Source organism: Megalopta genalis, unplaced genomic scaffold (genome assembly GCF_051020955.1).
Source record: "Megalopta genalis isolate 19385.01 unplaced genomic scaffold, iyMegGena1_principal scaffold0037, whole genome shotgun sequence".
Lineage (NCBI taxonomy): Eukaryota > Metazoa > Arthropoda > Insecta > Hymenoptera > Halictidae > Megalopta > Megalopta genalis.
In genome coordinates this window covers 1,368,572-1,393,312 of record NW_027476106.1, presented here as the reverse complement: position 1 = coordinate 1,393,312, position 24,741 = coordinate 1,368,572, and the positions used below count along the sequence as shown (strand labels likewise).

Below are 24,741 nucleotides of genomic sequence, written 5' to 3'. Positions count from 1 at the left end.
TACAGGATTTCCCAAAAATGTCTCGCAATCCGGAAACAGCGGGTTCCTCGGATCATTCGAAGCAACTTCTTCCTTTACAAAAATGTTCTCCGAGGCACCGTTAACGAGTTATCAACGACAAACAGTGCGCCAATAAGAATCGAGTACGGCCGACGCGAGGCGGCCCGGCCAACCGGCGCGCGAAGCCCGGTCCCGCTCATTGGCTCGGTCGCCTCGCGCCAGCCGAGCTCGCCTCTCGTTGGTCACTGCTTTTTCGTTGATAACTCGTTAACGGCGCCTCGGAGAAAATTTTTGTAAAGGAAAAAGTCGCTTCGGACGACTCGAGGAACCCGCCACTTTCGGATCGCGAGACATTTTTGGGACACCCTGTAGAGTCGATCAAACCCGACCTTGAAAACGCTTCGAAATTCATTTTCCATTGCATCGATTTGCGTAAAAGAATTATACGATTTGAAAGAAGAAAATATCGTTTGTCACGTTTATCTTTTTTATCGAATGAAAAAACTTTCATGCGGATTTTCATCGGAACGATTTATTGTTTTAAAGCGTGAGAGAAAAACGATTTTTTCGATTTTGCAAAATTGACTTTAGCCCGTGGATCGCTGCCCCGGCTGGCCACCGTGCGTCGTTGCCGTACGCTGTGCGACGCGCGACGCACCCGATCGCAAATTGTCACGAGCGAAAGCTCATTAAGGACCACGGCGGACGATAATCCCGGCCTCGGTATTTCCAGGCGACGATTCGCCGCGGGCGACCTTGCACGCCGCGATGCAACTGCACGCGGGGATTAGCGGATCTTTGCTTAATACTCTCGTGATCGTTACTTACGACCGCCGCCGTTCGGCGCTGTCCGACTCTGTGGTTTACTGGACGATTCTATTTCAAACAGCGAACCAGACGTAATCTGCAGTCGTTCCTTATTATTAGCCTACGTGTTCGATGTATTTATGGGAGAGGTGAGCGAAAAATGGGCATCCAGATTAAACCGCTTGTCGAGGACAAAATTCAATAGACTATATTCGTAGTATATATTCGTCCGTGTAACGGACGAAATAACCTTCGATAAATACACGCGTAATATTTACGCTCCCTTTGAATCTCTTGCGACGCAAGTATTGCGTTATAAAACGATCGAAACACAGTAGGGCTAAAGCGAACAGCGAAGCACGCTGATTCGCGCGAAGAACGGTGGAAAACTCGGTACGAACGCGGTAAACTAATTAGCTAGTATAGCTTAACGTTGGTTACTCAAAGAATTCGCGAAGAACAAGACGGAATGACCGTTGCGTCCCGGCGTATATCGTCCACGACTGCGCCGCGGGAGAGAGGGAGACAGCTGCCGGTCTCCGAGCGAGCACCAATCACCGCTCGCTAGCCGGCGACGCGGATGACTCATCGGTTCGGTTGCCTTCGTCGCTGGCTCGGAGGTGTCCTTCTCCGTCTCTCCACAGCGTATGGCACTGTTTACAAGCATTTTCCTCGCGATTCGAAACTTCTTGTCGCAAGGCAATCGTGACTCGCGGTTAATAAGCTCGTCCAATCCTAAACAAGTATTGTCCTCGCGATTCGAACTTCAAGACAATCGCGACTCGCGGTTGTTAACCTCGTCCAATCCCAAACGCATAGCAATGCTCGAATAAAAAGGATGACTTAACTTTTTTATTTCTAATTTTTTGCTACGATTCGAAGGCGATTCAGGGGCCACGTGACACGATTCGAAGACAATTCAAAGGTCACATGATACGATTCGAAGGCAATTCGGAGGCCACATGACACGATTCGCAGGCAATTCGGAGACCACGTGACGCGATTTGAATGCAATTCAGAGGTCACACGATACGATTCGAAGGCAATTCGGAGGCCACGTGACGCGATTCGAAGGCAATTCGGAGGCCACATGTCACGATTCGACGATTCTTCTTACCTGACTCTGACCCAAACAGACCTTAGCATCGACGTAGCAATAAATTACAGAGGCGTAGGACTAGTACAGAGAAATTCACAGCAACCCGAAATTTAGCATTCTCGAGAGAAATTACTGTATTTATTAGTGCAATAACTAATCAGTTCTTATTGAAGCTAAGCACAAACCTGACAACCAAATATTGAATTATAACTATTCTCTTACAGTTTTTCAGACATATTAGGTAGCTTAAAGTGTCTTTAGGTTAAGGACACAAGTTAAACATTTATCTAAAAAAAAAAAATATCTATTGTTGCATTGTTTTTGTTATGTTATTTCTCGTCGCAATAAGACCAAGGCTCTGCAATAAGTTTCAAGAAAGAAACTTTTTTTTTTTTTAAAGAAAAGAAGGTGTCAGAGAATGGAGCACACACGTTTGCCCAACTATTTCTTGTCGCTCTCGAATCGTTCGGACAGCAGGTACACGTGCTGTGACAGCCAAGCAAAATTATCGTCGACGCCGCGAGGAACTCGCTGCGCGACCTGCGACCCGCGACTTCCATACTGTGTCGGCCTTTCACGAGAGAAATTTCGGTGATCGAACCGGCCTGACGCGCGCGTCGTCGGAAATTAACGGCCGGCAACGTAATTTCATTCGGAGAGGGCGCAACAAGATGGCGCTGGAATATTTAACGCTCGTGTATCGTTCGCTATTAAATCCTGGCACGTTGGATCACCTTCGAGACGTTCCGGCGGCGTGTAAAAATTGTCTGATTTTCGTTGAAACTCTTCAAAAAAAAATAACCGCTATTCCCGCGAACTTTAAATTTATTTTAGCCGTTTGCAAGAACGTCAACCGATTTCAGTGTAATTTTCAGCATGCGTACAAGTTCAGCGATAAGAACCAAATGCAATTTTGAAAATTTCGAAAAATTAAAACTAAGAATTGAAATTTGGAAAATTTTGAACATCTAACCTTACCGAGCAGCGATTAATAGCGACTGGCGTGCATCGATTCGTAAAAGTGAGAAGATCGAATTCATATATACAGGGTGTCCCAAAAATGTCTCGCGATCCGAAAGTGGCGGGTTCCTCGGGTCATTCGAAGCGACTTTTTCCTTTACAAAAATTTTCTCCGAGGCGCCGTTAACGAGTTATCAACGATAAATAGTGACCAACGAGAGGCGAGCTCGGCTGGCGCGAGGCGACCGAGCCAATGAGCGGGGCCGGGCTTCGCGCGCCGGTTGGCTGGGCCGCCTCGCGTCGGCCGTACTCGATTCTTATTGGCGCACTGTTTTTCGTTGATAACTCGTTAACGGTGCCTCGGAGAACATTTTTGTAAAGGAAGAAGCTGCTTCGAATGATCCGAGGAACCCGCCGTTTCCGGATTGCGAGACATTTTTGGGACACCATGTAGATTTCGTAAAATGGACAACTGGGAAAGTTCTCCATTCTCGTTTGCAATCCTGAGCGTCGATTAGGGAGAATTTGCCGGTAGTTTCTAGCGTTGAAAACGAAGATCGTTGAATCGAACGCGTCCCCGACAGCATTTCCGCGAATGCCGCTGCCATTCAGAAAATCATAAATCATTCCGCGGGACGGCAGGTGGTTCGCGTTATCTGCGGAAATCCACGTATAAATTTGCCGGCCTCTCCCCCCCCCCCCCCTCTATTCACCGGCCGCCGAACTATTTCTGTACCCTGCGAGATCTTCGGGCTCTCCTTTGTCTCGGTCTCCATTACCGCCGCCTATGCAACATTTAGCCCCCGGCCGTCCTGGTCCCGGGCCGCTGATAGCCGCGTTCCCGATGAATTAAACATGAATTAAACTTCGAACAAGGTCACGCGGACGTTCATTATGCAAACAATAACTCACGGGAAATGAAGGTGTACCGGGTGTCCGCGAACGAAAGAAATCGATCGCGGGATAGCGTGTACAGTAAGGTGCAGAAGGATTCAGAGATAATTAGAGAAAATTCTCACCGATTGTTCTTCAGCTTGTAAACAAAAATGGGGATAATAATATAAAATAAAATATATATAATGTAATAATATATAGTAATAATATAAAATAAAATATATATAATATAATAATATATAGTAATAATATAAAATAAAATATATATAATATAATAATATATAGTAATAATATAAAATAAAATATATATAATATAATAACATATATAGTAATAATATAATATAATAATGTATAATAATAATATAAAATAAAATATATATAATATATATAATAATAAAATATTTCGGGACAATTAGGAATTTCTTTTCTTTCTGTCGTACTTGAAAATCATTTTCCATTCTTTGGAATAATTATGGAATGAGTTGTTCGAATTGCGTGTGATTTTTTAGGAATCTATTGAAGCACAGTATCAACATGTTGCTTCCAGATTCTAGATATTCTTTTCGCAAAAATATAGAGGGTGTCGCAAAAGTTACTCAAAATCGGGAAATGAGGGATTGACAGCGCGCGCTCGTTGGCTGGGCCGTCTCGCGCCAGCCGAGCGCTCGCCTCTGATTGGTCCAACGTTTTTCGTTAATAACTCGCGAACTAATCCGCGGATTGCATTTTCGCAAAGGAAAAAGTTACTTCAAATTTCCTCAGGAATCCCTCCATACCAGATTTTCAGTAACTTTTAGGGCACCCTGTACAGTTACTACGGAAACTGTGAAGGCTTCAAATAAATAATTAAAAATTCTGAGTAAATCCCAGAATATTCTAAAACGGCAACGTGGTTAAGCTAAGTAAATAAATAAATGTACATGTACATGTAAATAAATAAACCACCAGAGAGGGCTGGTATCGCAGCACAGTAATCGGCTCCTCTGGCCTAGATAAGAGATTCATAAACACCAACCGAGTTCCCGCGATGCTGCGTTCCCCGTTAATTGTCAGGGCTCGGTAACGACGCAATAACAATCGGACGGCAGCGCCCTCGAATATTCAATTCGCGAGGATGGAAGTCGCTTGTATCGTTAAAGTTCTCAAAGAGCGTAGCGCAACGACGACGACGACGCGAACGACCGTCGGTCCGCCTCCGTTTAATATTTGACATTCAACGGTAGTTGGGAATTAGACCGAGTGTTTACCTTTCGGGAGCAAAGTTTCCCAGTTAATTTCGCTGGAAGAAAAGTTGCGCCGGCCGCTATCTACGCGCGGAAGTTTCCCGCGGTCGCGGTTCTTTCCCGAGATTATAGTTATGGTTGGAACTTCGAAATTGTCCCCGTGTAACGACCGTGTCATCCTCCGCGGTTACGAAACCGAATTAACCCGTTGCCCGGCGTTAACTGATTTCGATGAGATTTTCAGCGCCCGTTCGAGCCACCGAGATCTGGAAGACGGGTTTTTAAACATTTCTGTTCTATGCTCGGTCGAAGATTGCGACAAAAGAAACGGGAGTTTCTTAGTCGTTCTTGTCAATCCAAGAAATAACAAAATGATGGAGAAAAATATAAATAAACTGTGAACGCGAATGGAAAAGTGGTGAACGGCTGGTCCGCGACGTTGTTTACGAGTTATTAATAATATTTTAATTTGTAATAGTATTCTAAATTTATTTAGAATATTTTAACACATCATGTATACAACGTGACCCAATATTATGTTACTTCCGGGTGATGAGAGATTCCTGAGGTCATTTAAAGTAACTTTCTCCTTTACAAAAATTTCCTCCGAGGCTTCGTTCAGGAGTTATTAACGAAAAACATTGGACCAATGAGAGGCGAGCGCTCGGCTGACGCGAGGCGGCCGAACCGACGAGCGCGCGTAGCTCGGTTCCGCTGATTGGCTCGGCCGTCTCGCGCGGTCGAAGCCCAGTTCCGCTGATCGGCTCGGCCGCCACGCGCCAGCCGAGGTCGCCTCTCATTGGTCACTGTTTATCGTTAATTATTGATATAATATCAAATATTCCTCGGAACCCGTTTATTCATTTCTTACTTGAAAAACGTGATCATTGATTTATTCGATAGGCAGGCATAATAAGAGGAACGATATTAGCGAAAGAAAGAAAATTTCGTCGCGATTTTGGCAATCTATAAATTCTGATTATAATTGTTTATCGATTCGAAGTACACGGCGATAGCTGCCTCGAACGAACAAGTACAATAGAAATGTAATTTACTTGCTGAATAGCTGGAACTCGTAAGGTAAATTATGATGCGTTTGATTGGACCCACCTGAACGACGTTCTAAGTAGATTTGCGCGGACATAGTCAGACTGCTTCGCCATGGTACGTCGATGGCTGCCGTTCGTATTCAATGTTGGCTAACCTATGAAATTACTTTTGCAAACACTGCGGTCGAATGTTCGTCTTTCTCGCAACATATGATTTATTATACCGTTTCTAATCTTATTTTCATAACAATGTAAACACCTTCGCGTAGCATTGACCCTCAAAATGTTGTAAAAATCTTGAAATTTGACAGTATGTTTTTGTTTTCACTGAAATTACAATTTGAATAGCCAACGGTCGCTACTTTTTACGCGCGACGAGTATACTCGTCGCGATAGAAAATGCTGCCAATTTTCCGTGACGAGTATACTCGTTGTGCCAGTAAATACTGTGAATTCTCCATGACGAGTATACTCGTCGCGACATAAAATACTGCAAATTTTCCATGACGAGTATATTCGTCGTGATGCAAAATACTGCCAATTCTCTATGACGAGTATACTCGTCACGACACAAAATACTGCCACTTCTCCATGACGAGTATGCTCGTCACGACATAAAATACTGCCGTTTCTCCATGACGAATATACTCGTCATGGCACAAAATACTGCCACTTCTCCATGACGAGTATGCTCGTCACGACATAAAATACTGCCACTTCTCCATGACGAATATACTCGTCGTGACATAAAATACCACTACTTCTCCGCGACGAGTATACTCGTCGCGACACACAAAATACTGCCAGAAATTCCAAGTGCTGCAACTTCGCTACAAAAAATCGCAGCGACTTAAGTCGCCCCCCAAATTAAAGAGAAAAGTTCAAACTTTACGACGTTGTGAACCGCATGCTTGAAAAAAATTTGTCCAGTTCCACAGAGGGCGTTAAACAACAGCGTCGTCCGCGGCGCAGCGTTGCGGCCGTAAGTGGATCCCGCCGGCCACGATCAGACCGGTGTCTGTAGGCGTCAGAATTCCTAGTCGCGTACGCGCCGCGATTTAATAGCGAGATCGCAACGCGCCGCCGTTCTTTTCCTCGGCAAGGGCAACGCAATTTCCTCCGGTCGTGTAAATAATCGAAATCGAATCACGGCCCTGTAACGAGGTTCGGGCTCGAGAATCAAACATTGGCGCGGGGTCAATAAAATCAATTCGAAATTCGACGCTCGTTTGAAAATTGAGCCTGCCGGGTCCGGCCCGACCCGGCCCGGCCCGGCCGCCGAGAATTCGAAGGATCCCATTCACGCGAGCCGGCGACCGCTTCAACGTGGAAACAGATCCGAGGAGGAAAAAATAAAAAAAAATAGAACGGATGACGCTGAACGGCGTCAGTGAATTTTTTCGCGGGCCGACGACAAAAATGTTATTGCATAAATAAAATATTTTGGGGTATTATATGATCGCAGACAGGGTTAAATAAATACAAAATAATAATTTTGTTAATCTTATCAATTTTATTATTATTAATAATCTTAAAGTAATGATTAAATTGATAATTAATTGTTATTAATAATATTAAAATAATTATTATATTGATAATTAAATATTAATAATCTTATGGTTGATGATCTTAAAATATTAATTAAATTGATGATTAATTGTTATTAACAATCTTAAAATAATAATGAAATTGGTTATTAATTATTATTAATAATCTTAAAATAATAATTAAATTGATAATTAATTATTATTACTAATTTTATCAAACAGATTTTCTTAATTGTATAAATTAATTGTATACATCGTATAAATGGTTATTAATATTATAAATGTTTACAATGTTTATTAATGTTATAAATGTTTGCAATGTTTATTAATGTTATAAATGTTTAAAATGTTGGTTAATGTTATAAATGTTTAAAATGTTTATTAATGCTATAGATGCTTGAAATGTTTATCAATGTTATTAATGTTATAAATGTTTAAAATGTTTATTAACGTTATAAATGTTAAAAATGTTTATTAACGTTATAAATGTTTTATAAATGTTCACGAATGTTATAAATGTTTAAAATGTATATGACCGTTTTATTAATTTTTAAACAATTGAATTGCACAAATGTTCACGTCATTTTGCATTCAATCTATTATAATCTTCGTCATAAATGCGTCATAAAGTGTCGAAACGAACGTTAAATTGGCCACGCGTTGTCGCCGTAAGCAGCATTTTTTGCGACGCAACGATACTTGGAACGGCAGCCGTGACCCTAAATTGCATTTCATAATTAAGCGGCTCGACACGGAAAGCTGATTTATCGAATTCCGTCGTCGATTGGACGTTGCGCGCAGTGGGCGGCGGATCGGTTCGATCCGGTCGCGCGGCGCGAGAAGCTCGGGCAGACACACACACACACACACACACACACACAGACACAGACACACGCGTGCAACGGATATAAATATCCCGCTTTATGCAGAAAATAAAGTGCAGTCTTCTTTTTTTTCCACTCCACCCTTCGGCGTCGCATTGAGCCGGCCCGCGCGCGTTCGAGTCCGATACTTAAATAGGACTTGAACGAGAGGGAATTCCGCGGTTCACCGCGATTATGCTCGCCGAGCGTCGCGAGCCGCGTTCGATTTCTCGTCGCGTCGCGATTCTCGATTGCGCAGAAATTATCCGGAGATCGTCGATTCATCGGCAATATCTTCGATCTCGCCGCGAATCTTCGAGCCTCGGTGTCGTCAATCTCGAAAAAAATGCGCTGAAAATATTGCAAAATATTTGCAATATTTATTTTATAAATATGTACAAAATTTAAAATAATAATAAAATTAAAACACATTTATAAACATTGCATTTAGAACGGATGCAATATAAAGATGCAATGTTATATTGTGCAATTTAATTATATGTTATATATTGTTGTTATATTTATTGTATATGTTGTTGTTATATATTTTTTTATTGTGCATTGTTGCATTTAGAACGGCTGCAATGTAAGATGCAATTTATTGTGCAGTTATTGTGCAATTTATGGTCCAACGAAAAATATTCGACGATTGTTGGTTCACTGAAAATATTGCAAAATATTCGCAATATTTATTTTATAAACATGTACAAAATTTAAAATAATAAAATTAAAACACATTTATAAACATTGCATTTAGAATGCATTGCAATGTAAGATCCAATATTAAATTGTGCAATTTAATTATATATTATATATTGTTGTTACGTTTATTGTATATGTTGTTGTTATATATTTTTTTATTGTGCATTGTTGCATTTAGAACGGACGCAATGTAAGATGTAATTTATTGTGCAATTATTGTGCAATTTATGGTCCAACGAAAAATATTCGACGATTGTTGGTTCACTGAAAATATTGCAAAATATTCGCAATATTTATTTTGTAAATATGTTTGCACTTTTTGCACATCAACATTGTTGCATTTAGAACGGATGCAATGTAAGATGCGATGTTAAATTGTGCAATTTAATTATATATTATATATTGTTGTTACGTTTATTGTATATGTTGTTGTTATATATTTTTTTATTGTGCATTGTTGCATTTAGAACGGATGCAATGTAAGATGCAATTTATGGTCCAACAAAAAATATTCGACGATTGTTGGTTCACTAAAAATATTACAAAATATTGTTTGCAATTTTTATACCACCATATTGTTGCATTTAGAACGGATGCAATGTAAGATGCAATTTAAATTATGCAATTTATGGTCCAACAAAAAATATTCGTCGATTGTTGGTTCACTGAAAATATTACCAAATATTGTTTGCAATTTTTATACCACCATATTGTTGCACTTAGAACGGATGCAATGTAAGATGCAATTTAAATTATGCAATTTATGGTCCAACAAAAAATATTCGACGATTGTTGGTTCACTGAAAATATTACAAAATATTGTTTGCAATTTTTATACCACTATATTGTTGCACTTAGAACGGATGCAATGTAAGATGCAATTTAAATTATGCAATTTATGGTCCAACAAAAAATATTCGTCGATTGTTGGTTCACTGAAAATATTACCAAATATTGTTTGCAATTTTTATACCACCATATTGTTGCACTTAGAACGGATGCAATGTAAGATGCAATTTAAATTATGCAATTTATGGTCCAACAAAAAATATTCGACGATTGTTGGTTCACTGAAAATATTACAAAATATTGTTTGCAATTTTTATACCACCATATTGTTGCACTTAGAACGGATGCAATGTAAGATGCAATTTAAATTATGCAATTTATGGTCCAACAAAAAATATTCGACGATTGTTGGTTCACTGAAAATATAAATAAAATATAAAAAATATTAGATGCAAAAGAAATTATGCACTTCGAGGTTAAATTATTATATTAGATAAATTATGCACTTTCGGTAAATACTATTCGATATAATTGTAGCTGCAAAGAAACTTTCCAAAATTCTTCTCCAAATTTTTCTATTTCTAACTATGCAATTAGCAGTGCGTTGCAAAATCCAAGGGATGAAACACGAAATATGTGCATCGAAAATCCTCGGATTTCGTAAAATGCATCGGCGACTGTTGCGTTCGGCAATTCACCTTTCGAGAGCGATGCTGTCGGACAACAGTAAAATAAAAATGTTTATAACAAACCGAACCGCACGAAAATACCTGTACTGCTACTGAAACTTTTTGAAACCGGCGGGCCGGTACAGTCGCTCGCAAAAACTCTCCGCACACGTTCTAAAAAACGTAAATAAATCACAGCGTATTTTTATCTTTTTCGTCATTTTAAGTGATAGCAAAATATAAAAAAAAAGCATTCGTTACAACATAAATTAATAGATTAATAATTTAAGTTATTGTAATTATAATAATAATCATGATAAAATAATAATAAAATAATAGAATATTAAATCAATAATAATAAAATAATATAATGGAGAAATAGAATAATAATATAATAATAGAATAAGATAATAATAATAAAATAATAGTGGAAAAATAGAATAACAAAATAATAATAGAATAATAGAATAATAAAATAATAATGGAAAAATAGAATAATAAAATAATAATAGAATAATAGAATAATAAAATAATAATGGAAAAATAGAATAATAAAATAATAATAGAATAATAGAATAATAAAATAATAATGGAAAAATAGAATAATAAAATAATAATAGAATAATAGAATAATAAAATAATAATGGAAAAATAGAATAATAAAATAATAATAGAATAATAAAATAATAATGGAATAATAGAATAATAAAATAAAAATAATAAAAAATTCAAGTCACCCGATCCGCTTTCAAAAAAAGTAATTCCGCTTAAAAAAGGTGTCCGAACACTTTTGTGGGCCACTGTACATTCGATCCGGTATTTCAACGCGACGAATTCCGAAAGGCCACGCGTTCGCAACGCAGCGATAAATATTTCGAAATCGTTGCACACGCTGGCGTGTCTGCGACGGTTCGCGGCATTAAACAGCGCGCCCTCCCCTCGCACCCCGCGCAATTTGACGGATTGTACGGTTCGAGCTGGACAGCAGACCTTTGAATAACCATTGTCCATTTTCGTTTATTGTAGAAATAATCCGCGACGTCGAGCGCCGCTCGCGGCGTGGCTCTCGCCGCCACGATTTTCTATCGTTCGCCGCCGCCGCGACGATTATAGAAATCCAATCGGCGAAAAAGCCGCCGCGTATACCGGGGAAACTCGCGCGGATTTCTATGAAGCATCGCCGGGAGATGTTTAATAGTATAGCGAACTCTGTATTCTTGGGCGGACCGACAATGGCGATCATCGACGAGGCGCCTCGATCCGCGAGATCCGAGAGTCCGTTCGCGGATCCGAGGCGCCATTCATGCGCCGACGATTCATAATACTTTGAATGCGGCTTGTTAGGCGAAACTTTCCGCGGCCGGCCCGCAAATTCGTCCGTCGTGAAAGCATAAGCAAATTGCCACGATTTATGGGATCTTTTTTACATATATGTACACTGTTTTTCAAAAAATTATAGAACAGAGAACGATTTTTGGTACGAATTGGACGACTTTGTCTAACGACGACTTCGCGATAAATCGTCGCAGGGTGGTGATCTTTTTTTTAAATTGAAGCTTGGAACCTCTGCTTTGAGACAGTTTTTCTAGATTTCGAGTTCGATGCGCCCTAACCGCTCTAATCCTTTAAATGTAAGACTGTGATTGTCCGAGGCATCATTCATAATACTTTGAGTGTGACTTTTTAGGCGATAACTCCGCGATAAATCGTCGCAGGACGATGGTATTTTTTTTAAATTGAAGCTTGAAATCTCTACTTTAAGACACTTTTTCTCGATTTCGAGTTTTATGCGCCCTAAGCGCTCTAATCCTTTAAATGCGAGACTGTGATTGTCCGAGGCGCCATCCACGCTCCGATTCATAATACTTTGAATGCGGCTTGTTAGGCGAAACTTCCCGCGGCCGGCCCGCAAATTCGTCCGTCGTGAAAGCATAAGCAAATTGCCACGATTTATGGGATTTTTTTTACATATATATACACTGTTTTTCAAAAAATTATAGAACAGAGAACGATTTTTGGTACGAATTGGACGACTTTGTCTAACGACGACTTCGCGATAAATCGTCGCAGGGTGGTGATCTTTTTTTTAAATTAAAGCTTGGAACCTCTGCTTTGAGACAGTTTTTCTAGATTTCGAGTTCGATGCGCCCTAACCGCTCTAATCCTTTAAATGTAAGACTGTGATTGTCCGAGGCGTCATTCATAATACTTTGAATGTGACTTTTTAGGCGATAACTCCGCGATAAATCGTCGCAGGACGATGGTATTTTTTTTAAATTGAAGCTTGAAATCTCTACTTTAAGACACTTTTTCTCGATTTCGAGTTTTATGCGCCCTAAGCGCTCTAATCCTTTAAATGCGAGACTGTGATTGTCCGAGGCGCCATCCACGCGCCGATTCATAATACTTTGAATGCGGCTTGTTAGGCGATAACTCCGCGATAGATCGTCGCATGACGATGGTATTTTTTTTAAATTGAAGTTTGGAACCTCTACTTTAAGACACTTTTTCTAGATTTCGATTTTGATGCACCCTAACCGCTCTAATCCTTTAAATGCGAGGCCATGTTTGCCACGTTGAAAATTTCCAAGTTCGGGAATGCTACTTTCTAAATGCTGTAGCTTCGCGGAAAAAAATCGCAGCCGCATCGTTTTAATCTCAAATGAAAGGGGAAGGATCGAACTATATTTCACTGTAAACGGCACCCCAGAAAAAAATTTGTTAAGGTCCGTGCTTTTCGTCGAACTTGGCAATTCTCGATACGATAATCACGGTCTCGCACTTAAAGGATTAGAGTGGTTAGGACGCATCGAACTTGAAATCTAGAAGAAGCGTCTTAAAGTAAAGGTTTCAAGCTTTAATTCAAAAAAAAGATCATCATCCTGCGATGATTTTTCGCGGAGTTGTCGTTACACAAACTTGTACAATTATCGTCGAAAATTCTTCTATGCTATCATTTTATTTAGCAGTTTATGTATATACAGGGTGTCCCAAAATTATGGTACTTCCGGAAAATAGGAGGTGCCTGAGATTATTTGAAGTAACTATTACCTTAGTGAAAATGCGATCCGCCGCCACATTAAAATATAAACAAATTTCGTAATGTTCAAATTGTTTCGAAACTGAGGAATTCCTGAGGCCATTCGAAGCAACTTTTTCCTTTGCGAAAATGCGATCCGCGGCTTCGCTTACGAGTTATCAACGAAAAACGGTGACCAATGAGGGGCGAGCGCTCGGCCGGCGCTAGCGGGCTTCGCGCGCTCGTTGGCTCGGCCGCCGCGCGCCAGTTCATCCCTCGCCTCTCATTGGTCAGCGTTTTTCGTTGATAACTCGATAACGACGCGTCGGAGAGAATTTTCGTAAAGGAAAAAGTTGCTTCGAATGACCCAAGGAATCTATCGCTCCGTTCGTTTTATCATCCGCGTCGATAATCGTTTCTTCTGCTGTCGCTAAATACAACAATGTCTCCCTAATTCGCGCTCAAATTGCACACAAAAATAAACAGTTCGAGAATTACAGATCTCCTCTTCCCAAAATTGTCCATTTCCGCGCGCGATCCGATGGCGAATCGGGGAGAAATTGCCGCGCCTATCTCGCGTCCTCCTCTCACTCCGTCGTCGCGTTTCACGGTTCGCCGGCAAGGAAAAGGGTGGAGCAAGAGCGCGAAGCGAATGGTCCCAGGGTGGTAGGAAATGGTCGAAAACCGGTCGAGGACGGGGAACGATACAAATACGTCCCATCGGCTGTTTCATGCGCCATTTTTCCCGACAACAGCCAGCATTTTTTTCCGGGGCGATCGTTTCTTTGACGGAACACCGGCGCACAACGGGACACGCTACGCCCCGTCTACTGTCACGGGGAACAGAGTGACTCGGTGATTCACGGCAGAATCGTGCCGCGGCGGAAAAAATAAAATAGGAAGGAAAACCGGGGCCTCTCGTTGTTCGCCTCGGGAATAAACGGCAAAAGAAACTCGGCTGAATCGGTCCTTGCCAAAGGAACGCGTTCGGCAAAAATCCTTTTCAATCGGTGTCTTTCTTCGAGAACGCGTACGTCCTCTTCTAATTGGTCCTCGGAGGGGACATTTTTCTTTTTAATATATAATAAATAAAAAATATATATAATATTATATATATATATATATTATAATATATATTATATTATTATAATATTAATATTAATATAATATATATTATATTATTATTATATATTATTATAATATATATATATATATATATATATATATATATATATATATATATATAATATATATAATATATATTATAATAATATATAATAATAATATAATATATATTATATTAATATTATATATATATAATATATATATAATATTAATATTAATATTATATATATATATATATATATATAATATTATTATAATATATATCTAATAAATATAATAAATAATAATAAATAAATCTTCTCCGGCTATTCGCTATTGCTATTGTTTCAGGAAAGTGACATTTTTTTGTTTTTTGTTTTCATTTCTGTTCATTGATGTCGATCGTGTCGGGTGGTCTCGAAGGAGGACGTTTTTCTGTGCCGTTAGACTTGAATGTCTGTTTTTTAGGATTATTTACTATTGTTTCCGGAAAGTGCCATTTCTTTTTTCTTCTTCGTTGTTCATCGATGCTTGTCGCTGGTAGTCTCGACGGAGGACGTTTTTCTGAAACGTTGGGTATTTTTTAATATTAGAATATTTAGTGTTATTTACTGTTATGGTTACTAATAAATGGTACATAGTAAATAGTAAATTAATAAAATAATCAATAGTAAGATAATAAAATGACGAATACTAGATAGTGAATTTTAAATAGCAAAATAATAAAATAGTAAATAGTGAAACGATAAAATAATAAATAGTAAATAATAAAATAATAAAATAGTAAATAGTCAATAGTAAAATAATAAAATAATAAAGTAGTAAATAGTAAATAGTAAATATTAAATACTAAAATAATAAAATAGTAAATAGTAAATAGAAAAATAATGAAATAGTAAATAGTAAATAGTAAATAGTAAAATAATGAAATAGTAAATAGTAAATAGTAAAATAATAAAATAGTAAATAGGAAATAGTAAAATAATAAAATAGTAAATAGGAAATAGTAACATAATAAAATAGTAAATAGGAAATAGTAAAATAATAAAATAGTAAATAAGAAATAGTAAAATAATAAAATAGTAAATAGGAAAAATAGTAAAATAATAAAATAGTAAATAGGAAAAATAGTAAAATAATAAAATAGTAAATAGGAAATACTAAAATTATAAAATAGTAAATAGTAAATAGTAAAATAATAAAATATTAAATAGTAAAAAATAATAAAATAGTAAATATTAAATAGCAAAATAATAAAATAATAATTAATAAATACTAAAATACTGAAATAATAAAATAGTAAATAGTAAATAGTAAATGGCAAACAGTAAATCTAACCAGTACAGTTTAACTGTTTAATGACAGCCCAGTGTTTCACAGTGATTTCATCGATGGTGTCAAGTAAACGTGTCGCGAGAAGGTTTCTTTAATCGATAACAGAACTCCATAAATGCTTCGGGAAACGCGCAAGTTTGTGCATAATTTACGAAAATGATAGCCATTATTCGATAAGACCGTATTTTCTGCGACCCGCGGTGTTCCGTTTTCAGCTGAACAGCAACAGGAAACACCGCCGCGGCGTTCGTTGCAGGATAACGCCGTAAACATTTCCACTTTAGCGAGTTTCGTAGCCGGCAAAAAGCTCGCTCGCTCGCTCGCTCGCGAGCTGCGTTACAAACGCGCGGCGGCAGCTTCCATGGCTCGCTCGATCTGCATATCTTTTTATGCAATATCCGGCGAACTTATGTAACTCGCCTTAAAAGCTTTCCGAAGTCCGATGTAAAAGTGTGCAAAAGCTCGTTTCTTGCGCGAAAGACGGCCGCGCCCGCTTGCTCGCCCGAAACGATAATCAAAATTGCAAAACTGTTCGAACGTCTGGCAGAAGCAATAAATTCGACAGTCAATTTACACGTTTCGTTTTGCAACGTTCGAAGGGCGCCGAGGAATCGTTTATTATTTACTATTTTATTGCTTTACTATTTCTCCTATTTACTATTTTATTATTTTACTATTTACTATTTACTATTTTATTATTTTACTGTTTCCTATTTACTACTTTATTATTTTACTATTGACTATTTACTGTTTTATTATTTTACTATTGACTATTTACTGTTTTATTATTTTACTATTTACTATTTGCTATTTTATTATTTTACTATTGACTATTTACTGTTTTATTATTTTACTATTTACTATTTACTATTTTATTATTTTACTGTTTTTCCTATTCACTATTTTATTATTTTACTATTTTCTATTTACTATTTTATTATTTTACTGTTTCCTATTTACTACTTTATTATTTTACTATTTCCTATTTGCTATTTTATTATTTTACTATTGACTATTTACTGTTTTATTATTTTACTATTTAATATTTACTATTTACTATTTAAATTAATTTTTAAGCTATTTACTATTTATTATTTAAATTAAACTAGTAGAAATAAGTTTAAATTGAAGGCAATCTGTCTGTGAAACATGAATTTTTTATTAAATATCTATAAGTAATCAATGCGACATTTATAGAACTTCAAAATTGCAACCCTAAATTTACAATGTTATTTTTATATCATCCACTCACATTTAATTAACGTTACCCTTAATTTTTAAACCAATTAAATAAATCACCAACGATTTTACATTCTAGCTGAAGTCGGTTAACAATGATAAAACTATAAATTTTTATACGAATTAAATCAAATTTACTTAAAATTTCCCAATTTCAATATCGACTTTAACCCAAAATTCATTTCCAATAATTGAAGCCCCATTCCAATTTGTTAAAATCGAATTAAATTTAACGCGATCTGTCTACAAAACATGAATTTTAATTAAATATTTATAAGCAATCAATACAATATTTATAAAACTTCAAAATTGCAACCCCCAGCGGACGAAATCGCGAAAATGGCGGAAAACCGCGCGAAACGCGAACAGCGTCTGTTGCAATTGTTATTATATATATTATTATTATTATTATATATATAATATTATAATATTATACAATATTATACAATAAATTTGTACAATAAATCGAATGAAATGTATCATTGAAATAAAAAAGGATATCATTCGCAAAAATTAAATCGCCCTGTACAATTCGTAACATAATTTATACGAGTCACCCAGTAGATTCGTTCTTGTCATTCTCACAGAGCAACAGTCACTGTTTCGCGCGATTTCTCCGCGCGTGAATAGAAATCGGTCGCGGCGCGACATCGTCGCCGGTTTCGCCGATCAGCGTTCAAAATTTAACCGGCGAAATTGAAATTTCGCGAGCGTGCTAGCTTGCGAACACGACGAATCGCGCGCGCGGAATTTTTCCGGCTCGCCGGTGAAAAATGCGCGGCGAATCACGGCGAACGGGGCGCGCGCGCGCGCGCGCGACGCATGAAACGGGGAACCTCGGGGATAAAGATTTACGTTTCGAGGAAAAGCGAATCGGGGATACGATGGAAAGCGTATAAATAGAAAGAAATACAGAAACCGAGAAGAATTCGGTTGCGGTAAGAGTGGCGGAGCGGGTGGGGGTGGGGGGTGGCGCCCGGCTCCGTTTCATCCGCCGCCTCTCTCGTCTTTTCCGAGAGAGCCGTGCGCGATACAAATTTTGCTTTGTCGAATATATCGCTCCTGAGAAGAAGAAAAAAAGATAGAAAAAGAGCGACTCCGAGCGGAGAAGCGAATACGCGCGTCGCGCACATTATTCGCCGCTGCGACTTTGATGCCGCGACCTCCCGGAAAAAGAAAAAGTATTCGTTCGCGCCTTTTAAAATGCGACAACTTTTCTTTTTTTCTTTTTCTTTTTCTTTTTTCAGAACTTCGTTCGACGGAACGCGACACGAATTTCTTGTAACCCCTTCGCGAACGACAGTTTTTCCAAAGGGAAACGTTTTTCTTCTTTCGTTTGAAAAATCGCGATTCGTCGTGTTATTTTAATTATTTGTTATTCGATTATAAGCGCGGAACCGCAATTCCGCGGCACGCGACACGCGAAAAGCGGAAAATATGAGATATATTAATTGAATTATTGGGTTGGCAACTAAGTAATTGCCGATTTCAGTTATAGATGTCTCTCACTCCCAATTTTATGATATCCGTAAATGTTGTATTATAAAATTATTATTATTATTATTATTATTATTATTATTATTATTATTATTATTATTATTATGTTATTTTTTATTATCCGTGAATTATCGTTATTTATCGTCATCGAATTATATTATATTATATATATATATGAATTTATTATTTTATTTATTATAATATATATATATGAATACGAGTGGATGGTTTTAACATAGCATTGTAAATTTGTAATTATATATATAATATATAATATAATATAATTTTATATATTATATTATATATATAATTAATTTATTATAATATATATTTATATTAATTATTATATTATATAACATATTGCTGGCAGCCGATTTTCGCCCGAATGTTTCTCGCTTGCGAGCGTGAATTATCCCCGTTGTCCACCGCGGAATGTCTGGTTCAACTTGTTTTCGGACTTTTGTCTTGGGGCGTGGGTGGCTGAACATTTTGAAAGCGCAGGGAAAGCCGGCTGTCTTGCACGGCTCGCGATAAATGTTTCTGCCGCTCGCCGGTCCGCGAAAGAAATTGCGTTGGTAGAACACGGTTTGTGGAAAATCGATCATTCTAACTAATTATAATAATAAATAAATTTTAAATAAATTTTATTGGACACATCGTTTGGGGAAAGAACGCAGTCGCCCGTACGGCGAATTTTTCAACAATTTTTATCACGCCAAAATTTCCCTATAGAGTGCAAAACTTTTACGAAAGCGTCGCGAAAATGTTTCGATCGACGAAAGAAACTTCGAAATTCGCCCCCTCAGGAAACGCCGTTCGAACTCGGCGAAGTTGCCGAGTTCGACAACGAGAACACCCGAAGTCCGGCAACAGGGCACAGTAATTGGCTGGCGTACCCTAGATCGCGATTCAGCGAACAAAGAGGACGAGCCAGCCAAGAACCGTTGTCTTTGGAATCAGCATTCGGAAAGGAGAAACATTTGTACGAGGCTCGTAAAGAGAAAACGGGAAAACCCGAAACGAACTCGGTTTCGACGTGGTAGAAAAAAAAAGAGATCGTCGTCGACGACGACGACGACGACGACGATGACGACGCGAGTTCTGCCCCTCGAGCGGGGGTTGGATATCGGTGTAGCGGAAAGAAATCGGATGCGAGAGAGTCCGAAGCTAGGGGGATGATGCACCTGGCTCTCCCTCCGGCTGGACGATGGCGGAGAGGGAGGCGCGGAGGAGTTGGGTATCCGGCGAGCGAGGCGAGCGAGGCAAGCGAGAGGACCAGGGCGAGGGAGGGGAGCGCGGCGAGCGAGGTGTGCGCGGCGAGCGAGAGCACCGCAGCGAGCGAGAGCACTGTAGCTTGGGAGAGGAGCGCGGCGACTGAGCGAGAGTGAGAGGTCCGCGGCGCGCGAGCGAGAGGGAGCGACCCGCGGCAGGGAGGGGAGCGCGGCGAGCGAGAGGACCGAGTGGAGCGCAGCGAGCGCGACGAGCGAGGCGACCTAGGCTGTGGTGGGGAGCGCGGTGAGCGGGGGGAGCGCGGCGAGCGAGAGGACGGAGTGGAGCCCAGCGAGAGCGACAGCGAGAAGACTCTGGCGATGGAGAGGGGAGCGCGGCGAGCGGGAGGACCGAGCAGCAGGAGAGTACCGTGAGGCGCGGTAGCGCGAGGGAGAGGGCAGGCATCCCCGGGGGCAGCGGCGCAGGCGTGATCCGGCGTTGGAAAAGCGGTGGCTAGCTGCTCGGAGCGCCCGGGACGCGCCGCTGCTTTTCGCGAGAGTAACAGAGTATCGGAGGGAAAGATCCTACGAGAGGAGAGGAGAGAGAGAGAGGACGTCTGCGGGAGGAAGAGAGAGAGAGAGAGAGAGAGAGAGAGAGAGAGCTTTCGCAGAGCGAACGGAGAGCACGAAGGGAGAGCCGTCGGGAGATAAAAGGAGAGGATCGAAAGCGGAAAAAGGGGCGCCTGCGAGAGAAACAGAGACATATATATATATACATATAGAGAGAGAGAAAGAGAGACAGTTTGCGAGCGAGAAAGGAGAGGCTCGAAAGGGGTGCAGAGGGTGTCGTCGGAGGGAGTCGTATAGAGCGTGCGCAGGCGGTGGAGCGCGGCAGGGGAACGGCAGGGCGCTGGAAAAGCCGGGAGCGTCGTTGGAAAGCCGTGTTCGGGCACGTCCTGCCGCGAGCGTAGAGAGCGAGCACTTCGCCGCGCGAGCTTTCCGGTGTTTTCCGCGGAGGGAAGAGCCGCCGGGGTTGTTGCCGCGACGTCGAGCGAGAGAGGTGTCGTCCGTGGTGCTGCTCGGCGGCCGACATTCGCGAGAGGACGCTGCGGGAGGGAGGAGGCGCTGGCGGCGGCGGCGGCGGTGGCGGTAGGCGGCAGAGGAGACTCGACGACGGCGGCGGCGGCGGGCCGCCGGGTGGGGGCGCGCGATAGCGGGCGGCTGGGAGTAGGAGCCGGCGCGCAGGAGTGGGGGCAGCAGAGAGAGGGTGGCGCAAGGTGGTCCGGCACTCCGCAGCATCCGAGCCACGGGGAAGACGAGCGTCCAGGGGTGGTGACCTGCAGCCAGCAGCCGCCGAGAGCTACCCGAGAGTCGCGACCGCAGCGGAGCAGAGCAGAGAGAGCGCCGATCCTCTTGATGGGATCCTGCCGAACCGGGGACCGCTCGCCGTATTAGAAGAGGAACGCCGCCCTGTCGCGACCGAGATTCCGGGCGCCGCCTGAGAGAGAAAGAGAGAGAGAGAGAGAGAGAGAGAGAGAGAGAGAACGACCGACGGCGGATCAAGAGAACGAGAATCGCGGAGTCCATCGCGCGTCGTCCGCTCGCGTGTGCATTGTACCTGTCGATGCCCCTGCGTGGGAACCGCCGGGACGATCGATCATCCCGTTCCTCCCGAACGGACGCGGACTTCCGGGGCTCGTCGTCGGTGTTCCGTGGGTATAATACCGTCTTCGTTAATTAGAGAAGAGAGAAGAAGAAGAGGAGGAGAGGGCGGGTGCGCGCGCGAGAGCCACGAACGAGAGAGAGCCGGCCGACTGGCTGCGTGGCCCGCTGCCTGGCCGCCTTTATATCTGGAGCACCGATCCTCTCTGATCCCGTGACCTTGTGACACAACGAGACCCGCCGCCGCGCTCCCTGTCTCTCTTTCTCTGTCTCTCTGTCTCTCTATTCGTAGCGGATACACACCCACCCTCTCTCTGTGTGTTCCTCGCGCGCGTCGGTGTTCCGGTGGGTGCGCGAGGGGAGAAGCGGAGAGAGCGAGCCGCGGCACACACACGGAAGAGAGAGAGAAGAGGAGGAGAGACGGCTCTCTCGCGTACTAGCCGGGGCAGAGGAGGGATGCGGAAGATCAGGCTGAAGCGTTGAACAGGCTACACACCCTCCGCGGAAGCCGTCCGGGTGGCGCGTGTTCCTCCCGTCGCCGTCGTCGTCGTCATCGTCGTCGGCCTCTCGAGCCAAGGAACCCGGCCTCAGAACAAGTTTCGGCACAGTGCTCCCCGCTGACCCAGGACCGACCCCTCTGTCGTGACCTACGCACCCATCGTACACACGCGCGCATATCGCTGCTCGCCGCCGCGTCCAACGGGGACGACTCTTCCGGATAACCGCGAGAGAAACCGATCGCCGAGAATCGCGAGAGTACACACTCTCTCTCGCTCTCTCTGAGAAGCATTCGGGGCCTGCGAGCTCGTCGAACTAGTCGACAAGCCTCCTTAGAGCTTGTTCGAGGCAATTTCGGGCCCGGTTCGAGCTCCGTTACGAGGCATTCCGCTTCGGAGAGGCGCGTATAGAACCCCCTCTGGCCGGAAAGTGGGCGCCAGTGCGCCAGAAAGGAGAGAAGAGAGGTGACCTGTGCGAGGGTTCGAGTTTGTTCGCGAAGTGACCGGGGAAACGGTTCTCTCCTTCGGATAGGGATCAAGCCGATCGGAACACCGCCCGGCGAGAAGTGCGACTGCGAAGACACACGAACCGCGGCACTCTGCTCGCGGAGAGGGCGGAGAACGCGAGAGGTTGGTGTGGCCCAGGAGAGGAGGAAATCGCGGTGGAACCGGCGGAACCGGTGGAATCGGCGAGGACCAAAGGAACACCGGCGGAATCGCTGAGGACCGGAAGCTCCGGGAGGAGGAGTAGGAGGAGGAGGATCGAAGCCGCGCCGGAACCATGAGCGAGGGCACGCCGAAGTCGCAGGGGAAGACCGTGCCCGATGGCTCGCCAGCCCGACTCGAAGCCGGTATGATTGTTCTCTCTCTCTCTCACTCTCTCTCTCTTTCTCTCTTGCCCTCTCTCTTTGTTCTATAGTATCCGCAGAACCCCTCGAACTAAAGCACTCGAACTGTATAACACACAGAGCACTCGAACTATTGTCCGTAGCGTTCGCCTAATTCCGCGGCTCGGCCGCCGGACACGCGGAAACTGGGCTTCGAGCAGCGGGCTTTAAGTGGAATAGGTCGAGCTATGGTCAGCCGCGAGCGGCCCTTTAATATTTGATGCGACGATTTAGCAGCCGCGAGCAGGCGGCTGCTGCGGCTGTAGAGCGTCGTCGGCGTTGCCGTTTAGACGACGATCTAGGTGTGTAGATCGGAATTATTCTTTTTCCCGAAGAGGGAAATTCGGTCTAGTTTTTTCTTTTTCCTTGAGGGGAAAAATGGGGGATCCAAAATGGACGATTCGGAAAGAGGAGAAACAAAATCTTCCGACTTCCGAAACGGTTCGACGAGCTGACGGGACTCGTAAATCGAGGTCCCCGGATCTACGGGGCGTCGTCGATTTTCGACAACAATGACACTTGCTCAGAGATATTTTACCGATCACGAGGCAGCCGATAGCGACGATAGCGTTCCGTGGTTGGGCGACTTGCAACGCGGATTGTCGCGAGGCGTCGCGTAATCGGCGTCGATCGCGACGATCGCGACGTTTAAACGCGTCGAACACGGTAAATTTTTCCCTAATTGGCGTTCTGATTCTGCGCAAAAATGGACAGTTTCGGGAGAGGAGGTACGATTGTTCGAGCATCGCGATTCATTTTTATAGTTACCGATCGTCGACGATTATAAAAACGAGGCGCAAGGATCGGATAATCGTAATTCTTCTTGGCCAAAGAGTGGCCATTTTTGTGCACATGCTGGTGCAAAATTGGGGAGAAATTACTGTGCACCCTCCTCCAAATGTATTATATATATACATATAATAATATTATATTATATTACAAACGAATCGGAGAAATCGATAGGAAGTTCTTAGAATTTCTCCGATTTCATTTGAAAATTAATTTCATGGTACCGCGACAAGCGGATTGTATTTATATTCGACGGTGCGATAAGAATAACTCGAATTTTACGAAACAGAATCAGCGTTTCTCTTCGGCGATTCACTTTCGCCGCGTTCTTAATTATTTCTTCGACCGATTTCGGCGTCCGTTTTTATTACTAGTTCGTCCGTTATTTCCGTTCCTATTTGGTTCCGCGTATTTTTTACCGTGCTCCAGGCGCAGCAAATTCGCTCCAATTTTCTGTTCGGCTCGGACAAAGCTGGATCCGAAAAATGGACGATTCGGGAAGGGGGGATTCGATTTTAGGAGCTTCGCGTCTCGTTTTTACAATTCGTCGACGATCGGCGAGCGCGAAAACGAGCCGCGACGGGTCGAACGAGCGCGTCTCTTTTCTTTCGAAAAGTGGACATTTTCGTTTACACGCTGCAGGAAAATCGGGGAGAATTTACCGCGCATCGCCCTTCGAATAATTCTTTGTTCGAACGATTCGTGGCTCGAACGATTCGCTGTTCGAATCGTTCTTTACTCGGATAGTTCTCTGTTCGAACGATTCGCTGTTCGAATAATTCTTTGCTCGAATAATTCTGTATTCGAGTAATTCGTTACTCAAATAATTCTGTATCGGAACGATTCGTTGTTCGAATAATTCTTTACTCGAATAATTCTTTATTCGAACAATTCGTTACTAGA

General features: G+C 42.0%; 1 protein-coding gene across 7 annotated transcripts in view; it reads left to right on the top strand.

The window, feature by feature from the left end:
* Positions 1-24,741, top strand: part of kcc (solute carrier family 12 member kcc) — a 275,901-nt gene that overhangs the window by 190,623 nt on the left and 60,537 nt on the right. The window contains exon 1 of one of the 7 annotated variants that reach the window (XM_033472200.2): positions 20,348-23,013. The exons of the other annotated variants lie outside the window; for them this stretch is intronic. Within the exon in view, the coding sequence (XP_033328091.1) occupies positions 22,944-23,013 (70 nt within the window). The 5' untranslated portion in view covers positions 20,348-22,943. Of the gene's footprint in view, positions 1-20,347; positions 23,014-24,741 lie in introns of those variants that run through there. 7 annotated transcript variants of the gene reach the window in all.